At 49.7% G+C, this 17,596-nt stretch overlaps 1 protein-coding gene across 1 annotated transcript in view; it reads right to left on the bottom strand.

The window, feature by feature from the left end:
- The window catches only part of Rrp12 (ribosomal RNA processing 12 homolog), a 47,905-nt gene that overhangs the window by 7,782 nt on the left and 22,527 nt on the right, over positions 1-17,596 (bottom strand). The window contains exons 11-30 of the mRNA XM_041661245.1: positions 15,233-15,344; positions 14,910-15,007; positions 13,742-13,856; positions 12,176-12,318; positions 11,934-12,055; positions 10,680-10,744; positions 10,428-10,590; positions 9,909-10,063; positions 9,729-9,796; positions 9,209-9,302; positions 6,984-7,142; positions 6,800-6,880; positions 6,069-6,174; positions 5,786-5,893; positions 5,156-5,313; positions 3,903-3,994; positions 3,622-3,789; positions 3,347-3,516; positions 3,008-3,133; positions 1,011-1,060 (exon numbers count right to left, since the gene is read on the bottom strand). Coding sequence (XP_041517179.1) covers positions 1,011-1,060; positions 3,008-3,133; positions 3,347-3,516; positions 3,622-3,789; positions 3,903-3,994; positions 5,156-5,313; positions 5,786-5,893; positions 6,069-6,174; positions 6,800-6,880; positions 6,984-7,142; positions 9,209-9,302; positions 9,729-9,796; positions 9,909-10,063; positions 10,428-10,590; positions 10,680-10,744; positions 11,934-12,055; positions 12,176-12,318; positions 13,742-13,856; positions 14,910-15,007; positions 15,233-15,344 — 2,353 coding nt within the window. The remainder of the gene's footprint in view (positions 1-1,010; positions 1,061-3,007; positions 3,134-3,346; positions 3,517-3,621; positions 3,790-3,902; positions 3,995-5,155; positions 5,314-5,785; positions 5,894-6,068; positions 6,175-6,799; positions 6,881-6,983; positions 7,143-9,208; positions 9,303-9,728; positions 9,797-9,908; positions 10,064-10,427; positions 10,591-10,679; positions 10,745-11,933; positions 12,056-12,175; positions 12,319-13,741; positions 13,857-14,909; positions 15,008-15,232; positions 15,345-17,596) is intronic.

Below are 17,596 nucleotides of genomic sequence, written 5' to 3'. Positions count from 1 at the left end.
GATGTGGTCACCTCTAGAGCCATCTTGCTGCCTTGAAGAATGATGTCTAATCTTGCCAGCTCTGAGCTGAGGGCCATCTACAGTGGACTATGTCCAGTCCTTGCTGCCCAGAAATAAGAGACAGCTGCCAGGAGATCACCAATCCCCCATGAAGGTTCTAGAAAAGTTAGGGAAACCTCAACCAGAATAATTTCCAGGGAAAATGACCACTGATCATAAAGAACAGCTACGGTTCACTGAGCATCGCCAAGTGCCAAGCTCTCTACACACCAAAGACGACACAGAACCCTGGGTCCAGCGACAGGCTTCTCACAGCTTCCTACTGCATGCAAAGGGCGACTAGGACTGAAGGTGGCCTGGGAAGGGTAGAACCCAGGCCAGGGGAAGAGCCCTAGTAAGCAGAGCTGGGCCACCCTGGGATGATCTGTGGAGGGGAGGTATCACACAGGTGTGCATGTCACACACGACCACCCCTGGGCATCCTCGAGAAGCCTCTTGCTTCCCGACTCCTTCACTCCGTATGACCATTCTACATGATTTTCACTCCGTTCTCTAAACAGCATTCTGCACTCTGGTACATTCTATTTCTTTTCTTTCCTTTTCATTAAAGATTTATTTTTTTGTATAAGTGCTTTGTATATGTGTATGTGTATCATATGTGTGCCTGGTGCCCATGGAGGTCATTAGAGGGTGTTGGATCCCCTGGCACTGGAGCCAGCATGTGGCTGCCGGGAACCAAACCCAGGTCCTCTGCAAGAGTGAGAAGTCGTCCTAACCACTAAGCAGCCACTCCAGACCTTGACACATTAACAAGAAACTAGCTCGTAGGGCCTGGTTTGCCAGAAGGCACATGGGAAAGTTTATTACTTGCCAGGCTCTAAGCTGATTCACACATACCTGTTCACACTGCCCCAGTAATCTGGAGCACTAAGGGAGTAGGGCAGATGTGGTTTGTATGTGGGGGTTGGGTGTGGGAGCTGTGGGCCAGGATGCGGTCACAAATTACTCACACTTCTGATACCAGCATCTTCCATCAGGTCAGTCATCTCTTCATCTTCTCCTGGAGTCAGAAGACAGGCTCATGAGCACTTGGGCATCCTAACCACTTTATCTCCTGCTCCCCTATGCAGGATATTTTATCACACTGTGAACCCCAAGTCTGTGCTTGCATTAATTAAATAAAATCAACTTAGGATCAGGAGGCGGAGCTACCAACTAGTTGACAGAAAGTAATTATATAATTTAGGGTCAGAGAGAACCTGGAGACAGATAGAGATGCACAGAAAATAGTAGGGAGGGATTGAGTGTGATGGTGTTTTTGGTTTGGCGGAGCAGAGGATGCTCTTTCTGAGACAAGAGAGAAAAGGGAAGGACAGTTAGTTGCTCCTTAACCACTCTGACTTCTGAGTCTTATTGGTAAATAGAATGATAGAGATTTTGTTAAAAACTACTTGGGGCAGTGACGGGAGGTGGGAGGCTAATCCTACAGGATGTAAAAGCCCCACCTGCCCACCCAGGCCACTGCCTGAGAAGCAGGCCAGAAACTGTGAAGCCACAATGACCGGCTGAGTCAGGTGCAGCAGCTGTCCCGACAGAAAGCCAACACTCCTTCCTGGCACAGTGAGAAGAAGGGACATCAACTCCAGGCCCAGAAAACTGCCTTCCTCAGACCTGTGTCCCTTTCCACGGCAGATCAAACTGCTGCCCCACTCCCAGACCACATAGCCCCTTCAAGACGTGAATGGCTCAAGGAAAGCCCAGACTCCTGAGTCAGCCCCACCCATACATGCCCCCACTAATCAAGAGGACAATTTTATCCTCCTACTCCCAAAGCTTTCTGCCCATTCTGTGTACTGGCACCAAGTAGGAACAAGACAAAAGTATGAAGTCGACCATCTGCAGGGCAGAGAGACTCCAGCAGAGCCAAGACCAGCCAGAGGACAGCAAAGGCAGCCCGCGTAGAGGCTGGGAGTGGAGCTCAGGGGAGCATGTCTGAGCATGTAGCAAGTGCTGGATTCAACCCCAGCATTGCAAAGAAATAAGCCAGTTTGTGATTAAAGATGTACAGAAGAAAGACAGTTGCCTCATAGGAGTTCTGTGGGGATGAGGCCTACTGTTTAGGGAACCTTGGAGATGCTATGAAGGACCAGCGTGGGATCCTACAGAACAGAGAGGCTCAGAAAGGCAGGGAGAGAAGGATGGGCTTCCCCAGCCACAGTTAGTGTGGGCACCAAGTCCACAGAGGCTGGAGAGTACAAAGGGTTGGAGGGAAGCAGGAAGAGACAGCAGAAGGAACGGCACAAGCTGCATTTATATCAAGCACAGACAGGAGCTAAACAGACAGCTGCTGACAAGCGATGGGTGGAGGAGCTGTGTGAGCAACAGTCAGGAAAGCAAGTAAGTCAGAGGCCCAGAGCTAAGCAGCGAGAGCTGAAGGAACCAGGAGGCAGATACTTGCCACAGTGTTGGGGACAGAATCCAGTGCTGCACACGTTTTAGACAAATGCTCTATTACCGAGTGGCAAGCTCAGTTGGGGAAGGTTGACACTCTTTTAAAAGACAGGGTGTTCCATAGGCTGGCTCTTCCTGCCTCTAAATCAGTTAAAAGGCTCAGCCAGTTTCCATGAAAAAACAACCAAATCAAACAACAAAGAAGGAATAGGGAAGAAGCAGAAAAGATGATACATCTAGCACAGTGAGGGGAGTTTCCCCTAAGTTTTGTTTAAATTATACGTATGTATACTACATAGAAAAGTCAAAGGTAAATTAATAAATAAGTATAGATAATATATGAAATAAAAATATGTTTAGCATGGATCAGGAAAAATCTGAGGAGTCAGAGTGCTCAGGAATGGCCTTAGATGCAAGCTCAGATCTGTTTCCTCTGCTTCCTCAATATCTGGTCACTGTGTAACAAGCCAAGAGCCCTCAAGTTAACAAAGGAATATCAAGCTGCACAGCTCCAGCCCTCGCTGTCACAGCAGCTGCTTCACTGGGGAGACCTTACCTTTAGTGTCATCTTCTTCTTCCGCCTTGTCTCCATCTTCCTCCTCCCGTATGATCAACCGGCCATCAGCGCTCACCTTGAAGCCATGGTCCTTCTTCTTGCCCTGCCTGGGCCCGGGTTGGGTGGCTAGTGAAGTAGGTTAGCATGAGGTGAAGGTAGATGAGGCCTAGCCACCTCATACCTTCCTCCCTCAGAGCCCATACATACAAAGCTCTCAACTAGGTGCTGTTAGCCCCTGCACACAGGCGATTCATAGAAGCCAACCCCTGCCTACCACCCATGACCCCAGCAACAAGGCAAGTCTACTCTGGTCTCCTATGTCAGTTGCTCCTTGCTCACCAAGCACTCGCTGGGCCACCTTGGGATCCAGGAAATTGAGAGGCTCATCCCCACCACCTTCCTTCAGCCATGCCCGGCTCCTTTGTCGAGTCAGCTTCCGCTGCTCCTTGCTCCGGCCTCTTTCCTCTTCCTCATCTTCATCCTCAGAGTCAGCCAAAATCTCCTCAATGCTAAATTAGAGAGGCTGAACATTAAAGTCCTCCTGGGGGAGTGGGGACCTAAAGATGGCCAGGACAAGTTTGGGACTAGGGTACACTAGGGCCTCAGGGTCTTACCTGTCGCCTTTGCTCTGGACAGGCTCCTCTTCCTCTTCCTCCTCTTCTTCCTCCTCCATAGCAGCCTGGCTCAGGGCACGATGTTTCTTGGCCCGGGTCTCAGCTTTCCGGATGTTGACCAGGACTTTGTGGTATTCTGCAGGTAGCAGATCCTTCACCAGTTCAAACCTGAGTGAGGGAGAGAGGGGGCAGGAGCTGTTCAGGAACCAGTAACCCTTCCTTGTGGCCCGTGAAGACTAACAGTCCTGTACCCCAACTCTACCCCATTCAAGTGCACAGACCCAAACTTGCGGATGAACTTGATGAATAGGTTCCGCAGCTTCATGCGGAAGTGCCGGCGCATGTCATCTGAGAGCTTCCCTATGGCGTCCATCTAGTGGGCAGAGCACAGGGTGTCAGGGAGAGGAGCATGGGATGTCTTCCACCCTGCCCACCTGTCCTTGCTGTCCAGACCTACACACAATACAGCTGGCCCTGCTAAGAAGGAGGTACCGGCTGCCCTGTTCTTGGCTCAGCTATGCTTACTCAATTTGGAACCCTTTCCCCTAGGTCCTCCCTCATACAGCTGTGACCATCCTTTCACGGTGACAACAGTCTCCATACGTCCTTCCAAAGGATCTTTACAGCAACTCGATGAGAAGATACTGCCAATGTCAAAGCATAGGCTACCAGTTGAGGCCCAGGCTCACCTGAGTGCCAAGTGGCCATAAAGGTACCACCTAATCCACTCATTCCACTTTGCTCTCCAGCACTCATAGTCTCAGGCTTCCTTTCTATCATGCAGCCATGCTCATCCTGCCTAGTGTGGGTGGCAGACCTTATTATCAGTAATGTCTCCAGTGGGGCCAGGGAACAAGTCCCCACAAAGCCTTTAAGGGATTTTTATAAGTTCTAACTACAGGCAGATATAATAGATCTCCACTCTGGCCAATTCTTAAACCTTTGGTTCCCAGTTAGGCTGCAGGCTTTTGGAAGACATCTATCTCTGCTCCCTTCCTTGATGCCAAGGCTTGACTCAGAAGAGACACGTGAGAGGGATCTCAAGTGTCACGTAACTCAGCTGCGAGTGGGAAATGAGGGCAGCAGGTTAGCAAACTATTCCAGCTTGTAGGGAGTGTGGGGTAGTCTCCTCTGGGCAGAAGTTCAGAGACCTAACCCAATGGGGTTTTTAGGCCCTTCTAGGCTCTGGCAGAGGGTGTGAAGAGATATCCTGTAGAGGGAGAGACAGTTCGAGTTCTGAGACTGGACCTTGAAAATGGGTATCTGGCCTCAGTTTCTCTACCTGTACAAGGTGGGGGGAGTTCTATCCCTTGGTTTTTGGTCTGGCTTCTATACGGAGGGGACATAGGGTAATGTGAGATACTGTGGCATTGTGCTTTGTCAGACAGCATTCTCCTACAGTCCACTCCCAGGGTTCCTTAATGTCAAAGAAACAGTAGATAATGACAACGTTCTAAGCTAATTTGACCCAAGTCCCATGGAGTCCACATGGACACCTCAGGGGCCATCACCCAGTGAGAAAATGGGGCCTCACCACCAGCTGCACATGCTTGGCAAGGTGCACCACGTCCATGACCACCACAGCCACTTTGATGAAGCCTAGTGCAGACTTGACCACATCGCGGGTGCGGGAGGCCAGCAGCAGGCAGACATTCTCCAGAAGCTGCTCCACTGTGCTTGTCCCCATCAACCCTGTGCACAGGCAGCCAGTGTCAGAAACCAGAACTACCCAAACCCAAGACCTATCCATGGGTCAGATGTCAGCAGGGCCTTTCTGCAGGTCTCACACTTTGAATCAGCACCCATGGAGTGGCCATGGTCTTTCATTTTAGAGATTAGCAGAGGCTCTAGGAGGTTAGTGAAGTTGCTCAAACTTTCATGTGGTTGGTGAGAGGAGGGACCAGAACTAAGCTCCATGAACTGGTAACTTCCCTCTGACCAATCCGACAAAAGTCCCAGGATACTGGGGCTGCACACTGCTGGGTGGTGCAGGCTTAGGGAAGGGGGCAGAACTTTGTGGGGAAAGAACCGAGAAGCAAACGGGGCTGATTCTGGGTCTCCCTGCCACCTCCTGATATTGTTCCCCATTCTGGCACCACCCTGGCCTGACCCTCGGGGCACTCTTTACCACAAAGGCACCCCACACCTTCAGGTAAATACTTACCTTTAAACTCGAACAAGAGGTGGGTCAGAGCCAAGATGCTACAGCTCACTGTGGTAACCGCACCCACAAGGCCAGGGTAGATCAGGACAAGGTACCGCTGCAGAGCCTCTGGGGGCAGAGTGGACAGTCACTTGAAGACAGGGTGCCCAGGGATGGGCACTACAGGCCTATCAGAGCCTCAGCCAGAACAGAAGGAGTTCCCTCCACCCTTTCCTCAAGACCAGTGGCTTTAAAGGTCTTCTAGTCTGCAAGCAGGGTGTCCTTCCATTTATTCCAGTCTCACCTTCCTGGCTGGAGCCAAATCGCAGGAAAGCATGGCCCATCTCTACCAGCAGGGTGAATGCATTCTTCCTTGCACCCACTGACACCTCCTTGGTGCACAGGATCACCTGGCCAAACAGTCTTGTTAGCACATGCTGCCCAAGGTGGCAGCCTGGGTAAGCCACACACGCCCAGGCAGTGAGCAGAGCACATCCTCGCCACCATTAGAGCTCCCACTTCACCATCATCTCTTGGAAACCACACTTTAAGAAATCACAAAACAAGGGCTAGAAAAGATGGCTCAGCAGTTAAGAGCACTGACTGCTCTTCCAGAGGACCCTGGGTTCAGTTCCTAGCAACCACGTGGCAAGTGTCTGTGTCTGTATCTGTATCTCCAGTTCCAGGGGACCCAACACCATCACAGAGATATATATTCAGGCAAAACACCAATGCATGTAAAAATAAAATAAACGGACTGGAGAGATGGCTCAGAGGTTAAGAGCATTGCCTGCTCTTCCAAAGGTCCTGAGTTCAATTCCCAGCAACCACATGGTGGCTCACAACCATCTATGAGATCTGGTGCCCTCTTCTGGCCTGCAGGCATACACACAGACAGAATACTGTATACATAATAAATAAATAAAATATTAAAAAAATAAAATAAAAATAAACCCTTAAAAATAAAAAGAAAGAAAGAAGAAAGGAATTGAAAAACATAAATGCATGTGTCTGTCAGTCCCCTCACCCACTTACCTCCGGGATGAGAGCAGCAATGAACTCCTCGTGCTCAGCCGACAACTTTTTCACAATGTGTATGAGGCACTTCAGTCGGGGCTGTGGGCAGAAAGGCAACATTGGGATCAGTCAGTGCCACTCCTCCGGGTCTGCCTGCTGACACTCTTCCTCCTTGCAGGGCAGGCATGCCCGGAGCCCTCACCCTTTTAGCAGGTGAGGCCGTGCTCTTCAGGGAGTCCAGCAGAGTCTTCTTCAGATCATCCAAGTGGCTTTGCACAAAGCGGTTGGCAGGGCCCTGGGAGCTGGCACACACTTCCTCCAGCACTCGGTAGGCCTTCTTCTGAACCCCATGGACTTTGCTCTGAGGGGTAAATAAGTCATAGAGATAACAAGAAAGGAACTAGGTTCCTCACCATCCCGTGACATTCCCCAAGCATCTACTATGGCTAGCACTAGAGGGGATTCAGAGAGCAGGTCAGGTCTGGACACAGCAGCCATACCGTCAAGGACAAGGCCAGACTGGTTTTCCAAACCATTCTTCTTACCACCACTAAATAAATAACAGATGCCAGGGCTGAGGCAACAGTCAGCAGCTGAAAACACTTGTTCTTAAAGGGGCCCAGGTCAGTTTCCAGCATCCACATGGCAACTCACATCTGTCTATAACTACACTTTCAAACTACAACTTTCAGGGGATCTGCTGCCTTCTTCTGATCTATACGACACCGAGCATATATATGGCGTGCATACATAAATGCAGGCAAAACATACACACAAAATAAAAATTAAACAAATCTAAAAAAATAAAATTAATAAAAAAACAATACTCAAGCCTGGGCTGGAGGCATCAGAATGTGCCAGGACACACTCCCCTCTACCCCAATGACTCCTTGTAATTCTGAAGGAGTTCCCAGACTCCTCCTGTCCTCCTGAGGTCAGGCAGCCTGTCTTGGACATCTGTGTCCACCCGCACATTCTTCTTCAAAGCAAATTCATCCTCTAGCTGCTATACAGACTGGCAGGGGAACAGGGACACCGGTGCCTAGGAGGACGCTATGGGGCTGAGCTCTGCACAGACGGAAGCCACAGCATGATTTCACACAGGGCCAGCACGAGCAGAGGCAGAGGCAGGCTTGCGCTATACAAGGTTCTGGGGAGAGGGGTGTGGCTCATAGAACATATGCCTAACATCCATGAGAATCTGGGTCCAACCAGTAAGAAAATGGGCGGGGCGGGGGGGAGGAACATTAAAATGGCTCAGCAGGTAAATGTTCTTGTTACCTGATGGTGTGTGCCCTACAACCTGAGTTAGATCCCGAGTACCCATATAGGGTGGAAGGAGAGAGCCAATTCTACAAAATTGTCCTTAGACATCCACTTACCCTCATCACATATACAAATAATAAATAAATTAAATAAACCAGCAGTTTTTAAAAAGATAAAAATGAAGGATTTATCTAGGACTGTGAATAACAGCCTGATAAAGGGTCGGTGTGGTGGTACACACCTAAAATCACAGCACTTGGGAGGTAGAGGCAGGAGGATGAGGAGGAAGTTCCAGGCCAACTTCCACTATACAGGAAATTTGAGGCCAGTCTGAGATACATGTATTTCTGTCAAAACAAAAACAAAAACAAAAAAAAACACCAAAAAACAAAAAACAGTCTGATAAAGCTGTAGTAACAGCCCTGGCTGTCCTGGAACTCGCTTTGTGCTTTGTAGACCAGGCTGGCCTTGAATTCACTGAGATTAAAATGCTGGGACTAACGGCGAGCACTGCCACCGCCTGGCCACAGCTGCACATCTTAGTGAGAAATGAGCAGGACAGGACACAAAGGGAAGGCACTGTGGGAGCAGCTGGGGAGTGAACGGGCAAGCAACAAGGGATGACGACGAGGAGACTGTTGTAGAATATTATCTGAAGATGTGCTACATTTGTTTATGCTGTGGAACATTTGTTTAATGATGGAAATATGTGTTGCATTTGTTTAACTCTGTGGAGCTGTATTACTTTGCCCGTCTAAAACACCTGATTGGCCTAATACAGAGTTGAATGGCCAACAGAGAGGCGGGAGAAAGGATAGGCAGGGCTGCTATGCAGAGAGAATAAATAGGAGAAGTTTGGGAGGAAAGAAGGAGGAGCACTCCAGGGGTCAGTCACCCAGCTACACAGCAAGTCATGGAGTAAGAAGTTAAACAAAGATATACAGAAATAGAGAAAGGTAAAAGCCCAGAGGCGAAAGAGAGATGGGATAATTTAAGTTATGAAAATCTGGCAAGAAATAAGCCAAGCTAAGGCCAGACATTTATAAGTAAGACTATGTCTCCGTGTATAATTATTTGGGAGCTAGGTGACTGACCCCCCAAAAGAGTAAAAGAAAACAACCAACAACAGGAGACAGGAGAGGGAAGTTGTAAGGAGCTCACCTCGAGGTAGGGCCGAATGGTGGAGTACAGCTTACTGATGGCAGCTTCATCTGAGTGAGGAGCCAACGCCACAACCAGGTCCAGGACAGACAGTCTGCCAAGTGGGAAACAGGAAGGGGCTTAAGGGACTGGAGAAGGGCAGAGGCTCTTCCCACTCAGGGTAGGGACAAGGGGCCTGAGGCGTTTGTGAACGGTGAACAGAGCACTCAGCACAGGCAGTGCCCAGGCACATTACACAGCTGTTCGCCTCACAGAGCCATCTGCAGGCACTATGATCGCACCCATTCGACAGGTGAGGACTCCGAGGCAGAGCTTCTAACTTGTTCAAGGCCACAGGAGTTGAGAAGTGGTGGGAGGTTTGGGATTTGAACCCAGGCCATTTATCTCTAGGTTCCCCCTCTTTCATCCTCTGATAATAATTAATCAGACCTCTCAGAGCAGCTGGGATGTGCTAGTTCAAGACTTCTAGGAACCCTCTGGTACCAAGCTCAAGTGAGGAAGCCCCGAGCGAGCACCTTACCTGGTGAAGTCAGAGCTGGCAGGATCGAGTACCTTCTCGGTGGCTTTTTCCAGGAAGCTGTTCACCAACTGACAGCGCCCAGTGGAGAGAGAAACAGAGTGACCACAGCAGCACAGTCCCCATGGTTCAGGAGCCCCACCAGGCCGCGACTGCAGTGTCCCTCCCTCCACTGGCACTCACCTGAGAATCGGTGATGGTGAGGTAAGTTCTGATGGTTTCCAGCACAGCACGGCGAGGGGCTGCTGCCTCCCCAGCTGCAACAGGCTGTCCATACAGGTTGAAGAGGATTGGCAGGAAGTTCTTAGCAAAGCGGCTCACTTCAGCACGGTCAGCCTCTGGCAAGGGGACCCAAGTGTGCATTGAAGGGACAGAACTAACAGTAAGCCAGCCACTGGGGGGCAGGGCAGCAGGTCCTTTTAGGGGATCCAGTGGCAGGACTAGGGAGTGACAGGATGGATCTTCTGCCAGGAAAGGCTGAGGGTGGGGCACACGGAACATGAGCCTCTGGGTTTGGATGCTGACTGGGCAATCCACAGCAGCTGCCAGCCCCCTTCAGGGAGAAGCATGAGGTAAGGACTAGTGTTGGCCTCTGGATCACAGCAGCAGTAGCGGTGGTAGTGGTGCAGACAGCAGTGTGAGCAGTGTGAGCCTCAGCAGCCCCGCACCCCGAGGCATCCTCTAACTAGCTCCCACACTTACCTGCCTCACAGCCCTTGGTGATGAGAGTGCGCAGGGCCTGGCACACAGTGACCCTCAGGTCTGGGCGCTCATTTATGGCTGTGCCCAGTGTCCGGGCCAGGCCTTTGAAGGAGGCAGCTACATCTGTGGGCCTTGTGCAGAATCCAGGCAGGAGGGTCCAGATCTGGGAGGGAGGAATTTGGAAATTCAAGTGTCCCCAGTGACTTGTGCCCCTGCATGCCCTGTCCCTCTCCCTTCCCCAGCTGCCCTCACCTGCCACTGGAGTGTGTCGTAAATCTTGGACTCCACTGTGCTGCCGGCCTGGGCAAGATCCATTGCTGGAGGGTGTAACAAAGACATGGTGTGACCCTAGCCACCCTCAGGGCCAACTGGCTTCATTTTACCAAAACCAAAGTCCTACAATGAGGATATAAATATAGGTAATATCCCCTATAAATTGATAGTAACAGTAATTATCCTAAGTAATTAAAATAAATTTATGAATCTTGTCATAAGAGTTGACACCTATAATTCCAGCACTCAGGAAGCTGAGGCAGGAGGATCAGGAATCCAAGTTAATCCTCAAATTACTTACCAAATTCAAGGCCACATGAGACCCTGTCTCAAAAAAAAAAAAAAAAAAACAAAAAACCAAAAAACAACAACAACAAAACTAACATCCCCAGTGTTTACAGGTAACATGAATGAGCCCCCATTTTAGTGAGAGGTGTATATGCAGATAGTGCACTCATACATAAAATAAATACATCTTATAAAAACGATTATTGCCGGGCAGTGGAGGCATGCCTTTAATCCCAGCACTTGGGAGGCAGAGTTAGGCATTTATCTGTGAATTTGAGGCCAGCCTGGTCTACAGAGCAAGTTCCAGGACAGCCAGGGTTACATAATGAAATCTTGTCTCAAAAACCCAAAACAAAAACAAATAAAAAACCCAAACAAAAAATCCTCATTGCTGTTTGAAACTAGATTTCAAGGCAGGGGGCATGGTAGTGCATGCCTTTAGTCTCAGCATTCAGGAGGCAAGAGCAGGCAGACCTTCGTAACTTCGAAACCACACACATAAACATAGACCCTTTCCTCAGCAGCCACGAGGGACTGGCTGTAGGATCCCCGTGGACATGAGATTCCGAGTGCTTAAGTCTCCTATGCAGAATGGTGTGGTGTTTGTATGCGACCTTCACTCATTCCCCTATTTAAGTCACTTCTCGACATCGTATCAAACCCAACAGTGACACACCAAATAAGAGCTGTTATACAGTGTGCGGGGAATTTTCTCCCCTGTGTATTTTCAGTGTGTAGTTGACTGAACCTGGGGATACAGGTGCAGCTGCCCACATGTAAACCAGGGAGGAAAAGTCTACTTAAAGGGCTACAGTAACAAAGATTCTTTCTTTTGAATGCTGCCAAATGCACATGTCGGACTCAGTCCCTTTCTGACCTCTTCAGCTGGGACTCCTAAATGTGGGAGGAGGGGACTCAGGCTGCACAAAGCCAAGGGTGCCGCACCTTTGCTCTTAAGAGTGGTGGCCAGGGGCAAGAAGTAAGTGGTGAAGAAGCCAAGTCGTGTTTCCCGAACATGATCCCGGATAACAGGCAGCAGCCAGCTCCGTGGGAAATCCAGAGTCTCCCTGTGAAGAAGGACTCGGTGAGAAGAGGTGACAGTCGGGAGACTGAAGGACACCCTTCCTAGAGGAGAACAAGCTGCATGAGTCCCCCGGCTCCTAAAACCCAAGCAAGGTCCCACTTACTCAGAGCCATCGATTTCCAAAGGCACAGCCTGCAGCACCACCTCGGGTCCCATGCTGGTCACTGCAGCCCCCACAGCCTGGTCTAGGGTTGCTGTGTGGGGGAAGTGAGGGGAGAGGCGCAGGTCACACAGGGATTGGAGGCACTGGAACAAAGACAGGATACATGGAGGGACATGACGGCAGGGCCCGTGTGTGACACTGTAGCAGAGCAATCGCCTAGCACGTTCACGGTCTGGGATCAATCGCCAGGGTAACAGAAACAACACAATGCAATTTTTCTGCTGACCACGGAATGGGCCCTAAATTATCATTTCATTTCAGATCTGTCTTCGGAAGAGGAATCCACCACGGTCTAGACTAGGCCAGGCTTCATTCCAAAGGATGGGGCCAGATTCTGGACACAGATGAAGTTTCCCAGAGATACACACTGAGGACCCAGCTGACTCAGTGGTGCGTCCAATCCCTTTCCAAGGCCCAGGACTTTTAAAAAGCTCTGCTTAATTTAACATGAAAAAGCTACAAATTTTCACATACAAATGTAGATTCCAATTATCCTGAAGAACAGGAAGGTGTGACCAATGCCGGCCTAGAGCTAACTATGAGCTGAGGAAGCAGAGTGGCGCCCTCCTGTTCCCCCTTAGTACCAACCAAGCTTGTTTCTCATAGCCCTGCCTGGTTGCTAGGAAACCATGTTTGCCAATCCTAACTAATCAGGGCCCTGGCCTGGCTGAGTGTCCTCTCTCCAAGGTGGCTCCCATCACCCTTACAGCAATGGGAAGAAACAATGAGACAGACCCCGGAGCTGAGCCACCAGCTGTTCCTCGTCCTGGGGTCTATTCAGGATTCCCGGTACTTAAGATATTTCACCCTGGGCTGGAGAAACTCTGAGGCCGAAGGCTGTTTAAAACATCAACGCTATATTCAATGGTTACACAGCATTTAGAGAATTAAAATTTGAGGGGCTGGAGACATGGCTTAGCAGTTAAGATCACTGCTGCTCTTGCAGAAGACTGTACTTTAGTTCTCAGCCCCAATATGGTGGCTCCCAACCATTTGTAACTCCAGTTCCAAGAAATCTCTCCATCAGGCATACACGTGGTACACATATATACACAAAGATGAAAACACTCATAATATAAATAAATAAAGTTTTAAAAATTTAAAAGGAGGGCTGGAGAGGTGGCTCAGCAGTTAAGAGCACTGGCTGAATTCCCAGCACCCACGTGGCAGCTCACACCTGTCTGTAACTCCAGTTCCAGGGGACCTGACACCCTCACACAGACATAGGTGCAGGCAAAACACCAATGCACATTTAAACAAATATTTTTAGGGATCTAAAAGGGCCAGGACTTCCCAGGATCCTAAATCAACTTCAGCAAAGGTAACTGGACAGGACAGTGGTTCCCTTCCCACCTTGCTGCTTTTCCCACAGTGCTCAGTCACCTTCCTGGAGGCGTGGTACTTGGCACCTGCTGAGGGAACTTGTCAACACTAGAGTATAGACCTGTTCTTCCTGGCTAGGAGCCAAGTGCCACCAGTGCCCTGGCCCAGCAGCCCCCATCTCACCTTCTTCATCACAGGATGGGCCTGCTTTCCACAGGCCTCGAAGAAGACAGCTAACAGCTGCAACACAGAGCTCCAGGCCGCATGGAACTTGTATGTCAGGCCCTCTTCCACTGCCCTGTCAAGGAAGCAGTCAGTGCCATGATAACATCGTCCCAGGAAACAACAGGTACTGTACCGTGATCCACAGACCCCAGCTAGTCTCTACAGGGGAGGGCCCATCAAATGCTCAGAAAGTATCCATGCTGAGTTTAGTTAATATTCCTACTGCCTCATGAGGTAGACAGTGATAAGCTCCATCTTCAGATGAGGAAACTGAGGCTCGGAGCCATGAAAACCCGCAGTCTGTGTACTGCTGCTGTCCTGTGCTTCCTCTACCTGATCTGAGGAGAGAGGACGGCTGGGAACAGGTGGCCCGGGCAGAGAGGAAGGTCTTCAGACCTTTTCTGTGTAACCCTGGCTGGTCCCATCTCCCCCACAATATCTGAGCCTCTGGGGGCCAACAAGGAGCAGTATGCTGGCTAGGGCCCCTCTTGAGAGTTCCTGAAGCATCCTGCCACATGCACAGGAACTGGCTTCTGTCCCTCTGAACTAGACACCAGAGTGCCAAACCAAGAGAGAGAACAGACCCAGGAGAGACACCCAAGACCCCAGGCCCTTCCCAGGGACTGCTTAGCACTCTGTGGCCATGTCTGTGAATGGCTCCTCATAGGTGTTGCAGGCAGCCCAGCAGATTCTGTGGTCAGTCTTTCTCGAACTCAACGACCTCCCCTTCCCAGCTGTTAGAGAGGGTTAGTACCAATGTTCTAGCACAAGGGTCAGCAGTCATGGAATGCCTAGCTACATGCCTGTGCTGCTCTCCCACTCATGAGGATCCAGAGGACCTTGCTCCCTGGGGCTTGCGAGCAACAGAGCTGGATTCAAACCCAGCTACAGGTCCAGAAGCTCTGGGGCAGGGATCCATGAGCCACACTCTTACATCCCACAGTATGGCACCTCTCCTATTCTGAGTGCCATCATACACCCCAAACAGCAGGAGCTGCTCAGGCAAAGTTTGGCACTTACCACAACCCTACAGAGTACCTGGTCAGTACTGGACACTGCCCAAAGGGGTAAATGGAACACAGGTTATCATACAGCACTTCCAGTAACAGGGACACCACATCCTCACCTAAACATCTTGGCGATGTACTGGGGAGGACCCGAGGCTGAAGAGGTCACAAAGCCAATGTCCGCAATGTGCGGAGCCACACACTCCTTCAGGATCTCCTGCAAAAAGAGGCCCAGGCTGTCTAGTCCAAGGCAACAACCCCAATTCCATTCACCCTCCCAGACAACTGCTTTTTGAAGCTCCTGGAGCCTGTCTCCCACTGGGAGAAGCTCCCCCAAGGACGAAGCTGAGCATCCAGGATGGCCTAAGAGCTAGGGCGGCAGGCAGAACCTCTTATGTGCTCTGCTTCCCCAACCAAGGCTGGGCTGAGGACACTGCGGTACCTTAAGAGTCTGGGTAGCAGCTGCAACCACTTGTGAATGAGGGGACAGGAGACAGGTCACGGCCATTCCGAAAAACCGAGCAAGATGGCCCAGCCCCAGGTCTCGCTGCAGTCTGTCAAAACAAAAGGTTTCTTTGGAACTTGGCTCCAAGCCTCAGAGACCTGAGCCCCCACAGCTTGGTGAAAACATCTACGGGCTGTTCTCCCAGCCGGTCATTCCAAAGGGCACTGTCCTTGAAGTAACAATACACGAGTGCAAAGTCCAAATGGCCTTTAAGCAGCACACAGAGTGAGAGCTGCCTTCAGTATGACCTTCTGGCCTGGCCCTCACACTTTCCAGAGTCAAGTACTAATATTGCTAACGCTTGCACACGACTACACACCAACTACTGACAAAACAGACCTTTCACTCCAACCTTGCAGCAATTACTAAATCTATCCCCATTGTGTAGATAAGGAAACTGGCACAGAAGCTGGCCAAGGACACACAGTGAGGCATGAGAAGGGATTCACATGCTCAGGCAATCTGATCCCAAAGCATAAAGATAAAAATCATCAAGATAGCTCGGCAGCCAAGTCTGGGAGTCTAAGAGTCACCTTCTCATTTCCACACACACGCACTCTTTTTTTTTTTTTCTTTCTTTTTTTGGATTTTTCGAGACAGGGTTTCTCTGTAGCTTTTGGTTCCTGTCCTGGAACTAGCTCTTGTAGACCAGGCTGGCCTTGAACTCACAGAGATCCACCTGCCTCTCTGCCTCTCTGATGGGATTAAAGGCATGCAAAGGTGTGCACCACCACCACCCGGCTACACACATGCACTCTTATGTACAAATGTTAAGTTAAAAACAACCAAGCACCACTGGACTGTGGAGTGGCTCGGCAGGCCACCTGCACCAGAGCATGAGGACCTAGGCTTGAACCCCTGAACTCTCCTGAAGCTGGGCCCAGCGATCCCAGCACTCCTACACCAAGACAGGAGGTGGAGGCAAGAGCATCCCTGGCAACTTGAGGCCAGTCAGCCTGGCTTATGCCACAAAGAACAACAAAGAGACCATGTCTCAAACAAGGAGGAAGGTGAGGACTGACCCGAGTTTTCCTTCTGACCGCCACAAGTGCAATGTGGCCTGTGTGTACCTGAACTAAACACCTGTGAAGTCACACACATCATACATACACAATGTGGCCTGTGTGTACCTGAACTAAACACCTGTGAAGTCACACACATCATACATACACAATGTGTGTACCTGAACTAAACACCTACGAAGTCACACACATCATACATACACAATGTGTGTACCTGAACTAAACACCTACGAAGTCACACACATCATACATACACAATGTGTGTACCTGAACTAAACACCTATGAAGTCACACACATCATACATACACAATGTGGCCTGTGTGTACCTGAACTAAACACCTGTGAAGTCACACACATCATACATACACAATGTGTGTACCTGAACTAAAAACACCTATGAAGTCACACACATCATACATACACAATGTGTGTACCTGAACTAAACACCTATGAAGTCACACACATCATACATACACAATGTGTGTACCTGAACTAAACACCTATGAAGTCACACACATCATACATACACAATGTGTGTACCTGAACTAAACACCTATGAAGTCACACACATCATACATACACATACATGCAAAAAATTAAAGACCACACCAGAACTGGGCTGTGGTGATATTTTGTTTATAATCTAACAAAAAGCTTGCCTGAGAATCAGAGTACAGAGCTAGCCACACTAGCTAGACATAGAGGCCAGACAGTGATGGCATACATTAATCCCAGGACTCGGGAGAGGCAGCCAGATCTCTATTAAGTTCAAGGCCACCCTGGGCTACACAAGATTGAATCTGTCTGAAAGAGAAATAGAACTTCACACAAAGGTGATCCCAGGAATCACAGGTCTTTAATCTCAGCACTAGGGAGGTGGAGAGAGGAGTGGTATGGCTGGGTAGAGAGAGGAATATAAGGCAGGAGGAGACAGGTGCTCAGGAAGTCAGTCTGAGGACAGGATCGGCCCTCTGGTCTGACCACTGTTAGGAGTAAGAACTCTCTAGTGGCTGGCTGCTCTGCTTCTCTGACCTTCAATATTACCCCTATATCTGACTCTGGGTTTTTATTATTAATACCAATTAGAATTTGTGCTACACTAGACACGATGGCTCACCATTGCAATCTCAGAAATGAAGACGCTAAAGCAGGAAGACCAAGATTTCAAGGCCAGGCCAGGCATGTTGGCACATGTTTAATCCCTGCACGCAAGAGGCAAAGGCTTGCAGATATCTGTGAGTTCAAGGCAGCTATGTCATGAGACTCCATCTTCAAAAA

Source organism: Microtus oregoni, unplaced genomic scaffold, assembly GCF_018167655.1.
Source record: "Microtus oregoni isolate MIOR12 unplaced genomic scaffold, Mior012 000012F_ref0000307, whole genome shotgun sequence".
NCBI lineage: Eukaryota > Metazoa > Chordata > Mammalia > Rodentia > Cricetidae > Microtus > Microtus oregoni.
Note: the sequence above shows the minus strand (reverse complement) of the source record. Positions and strands in the feature narration are given on the sequence as shown.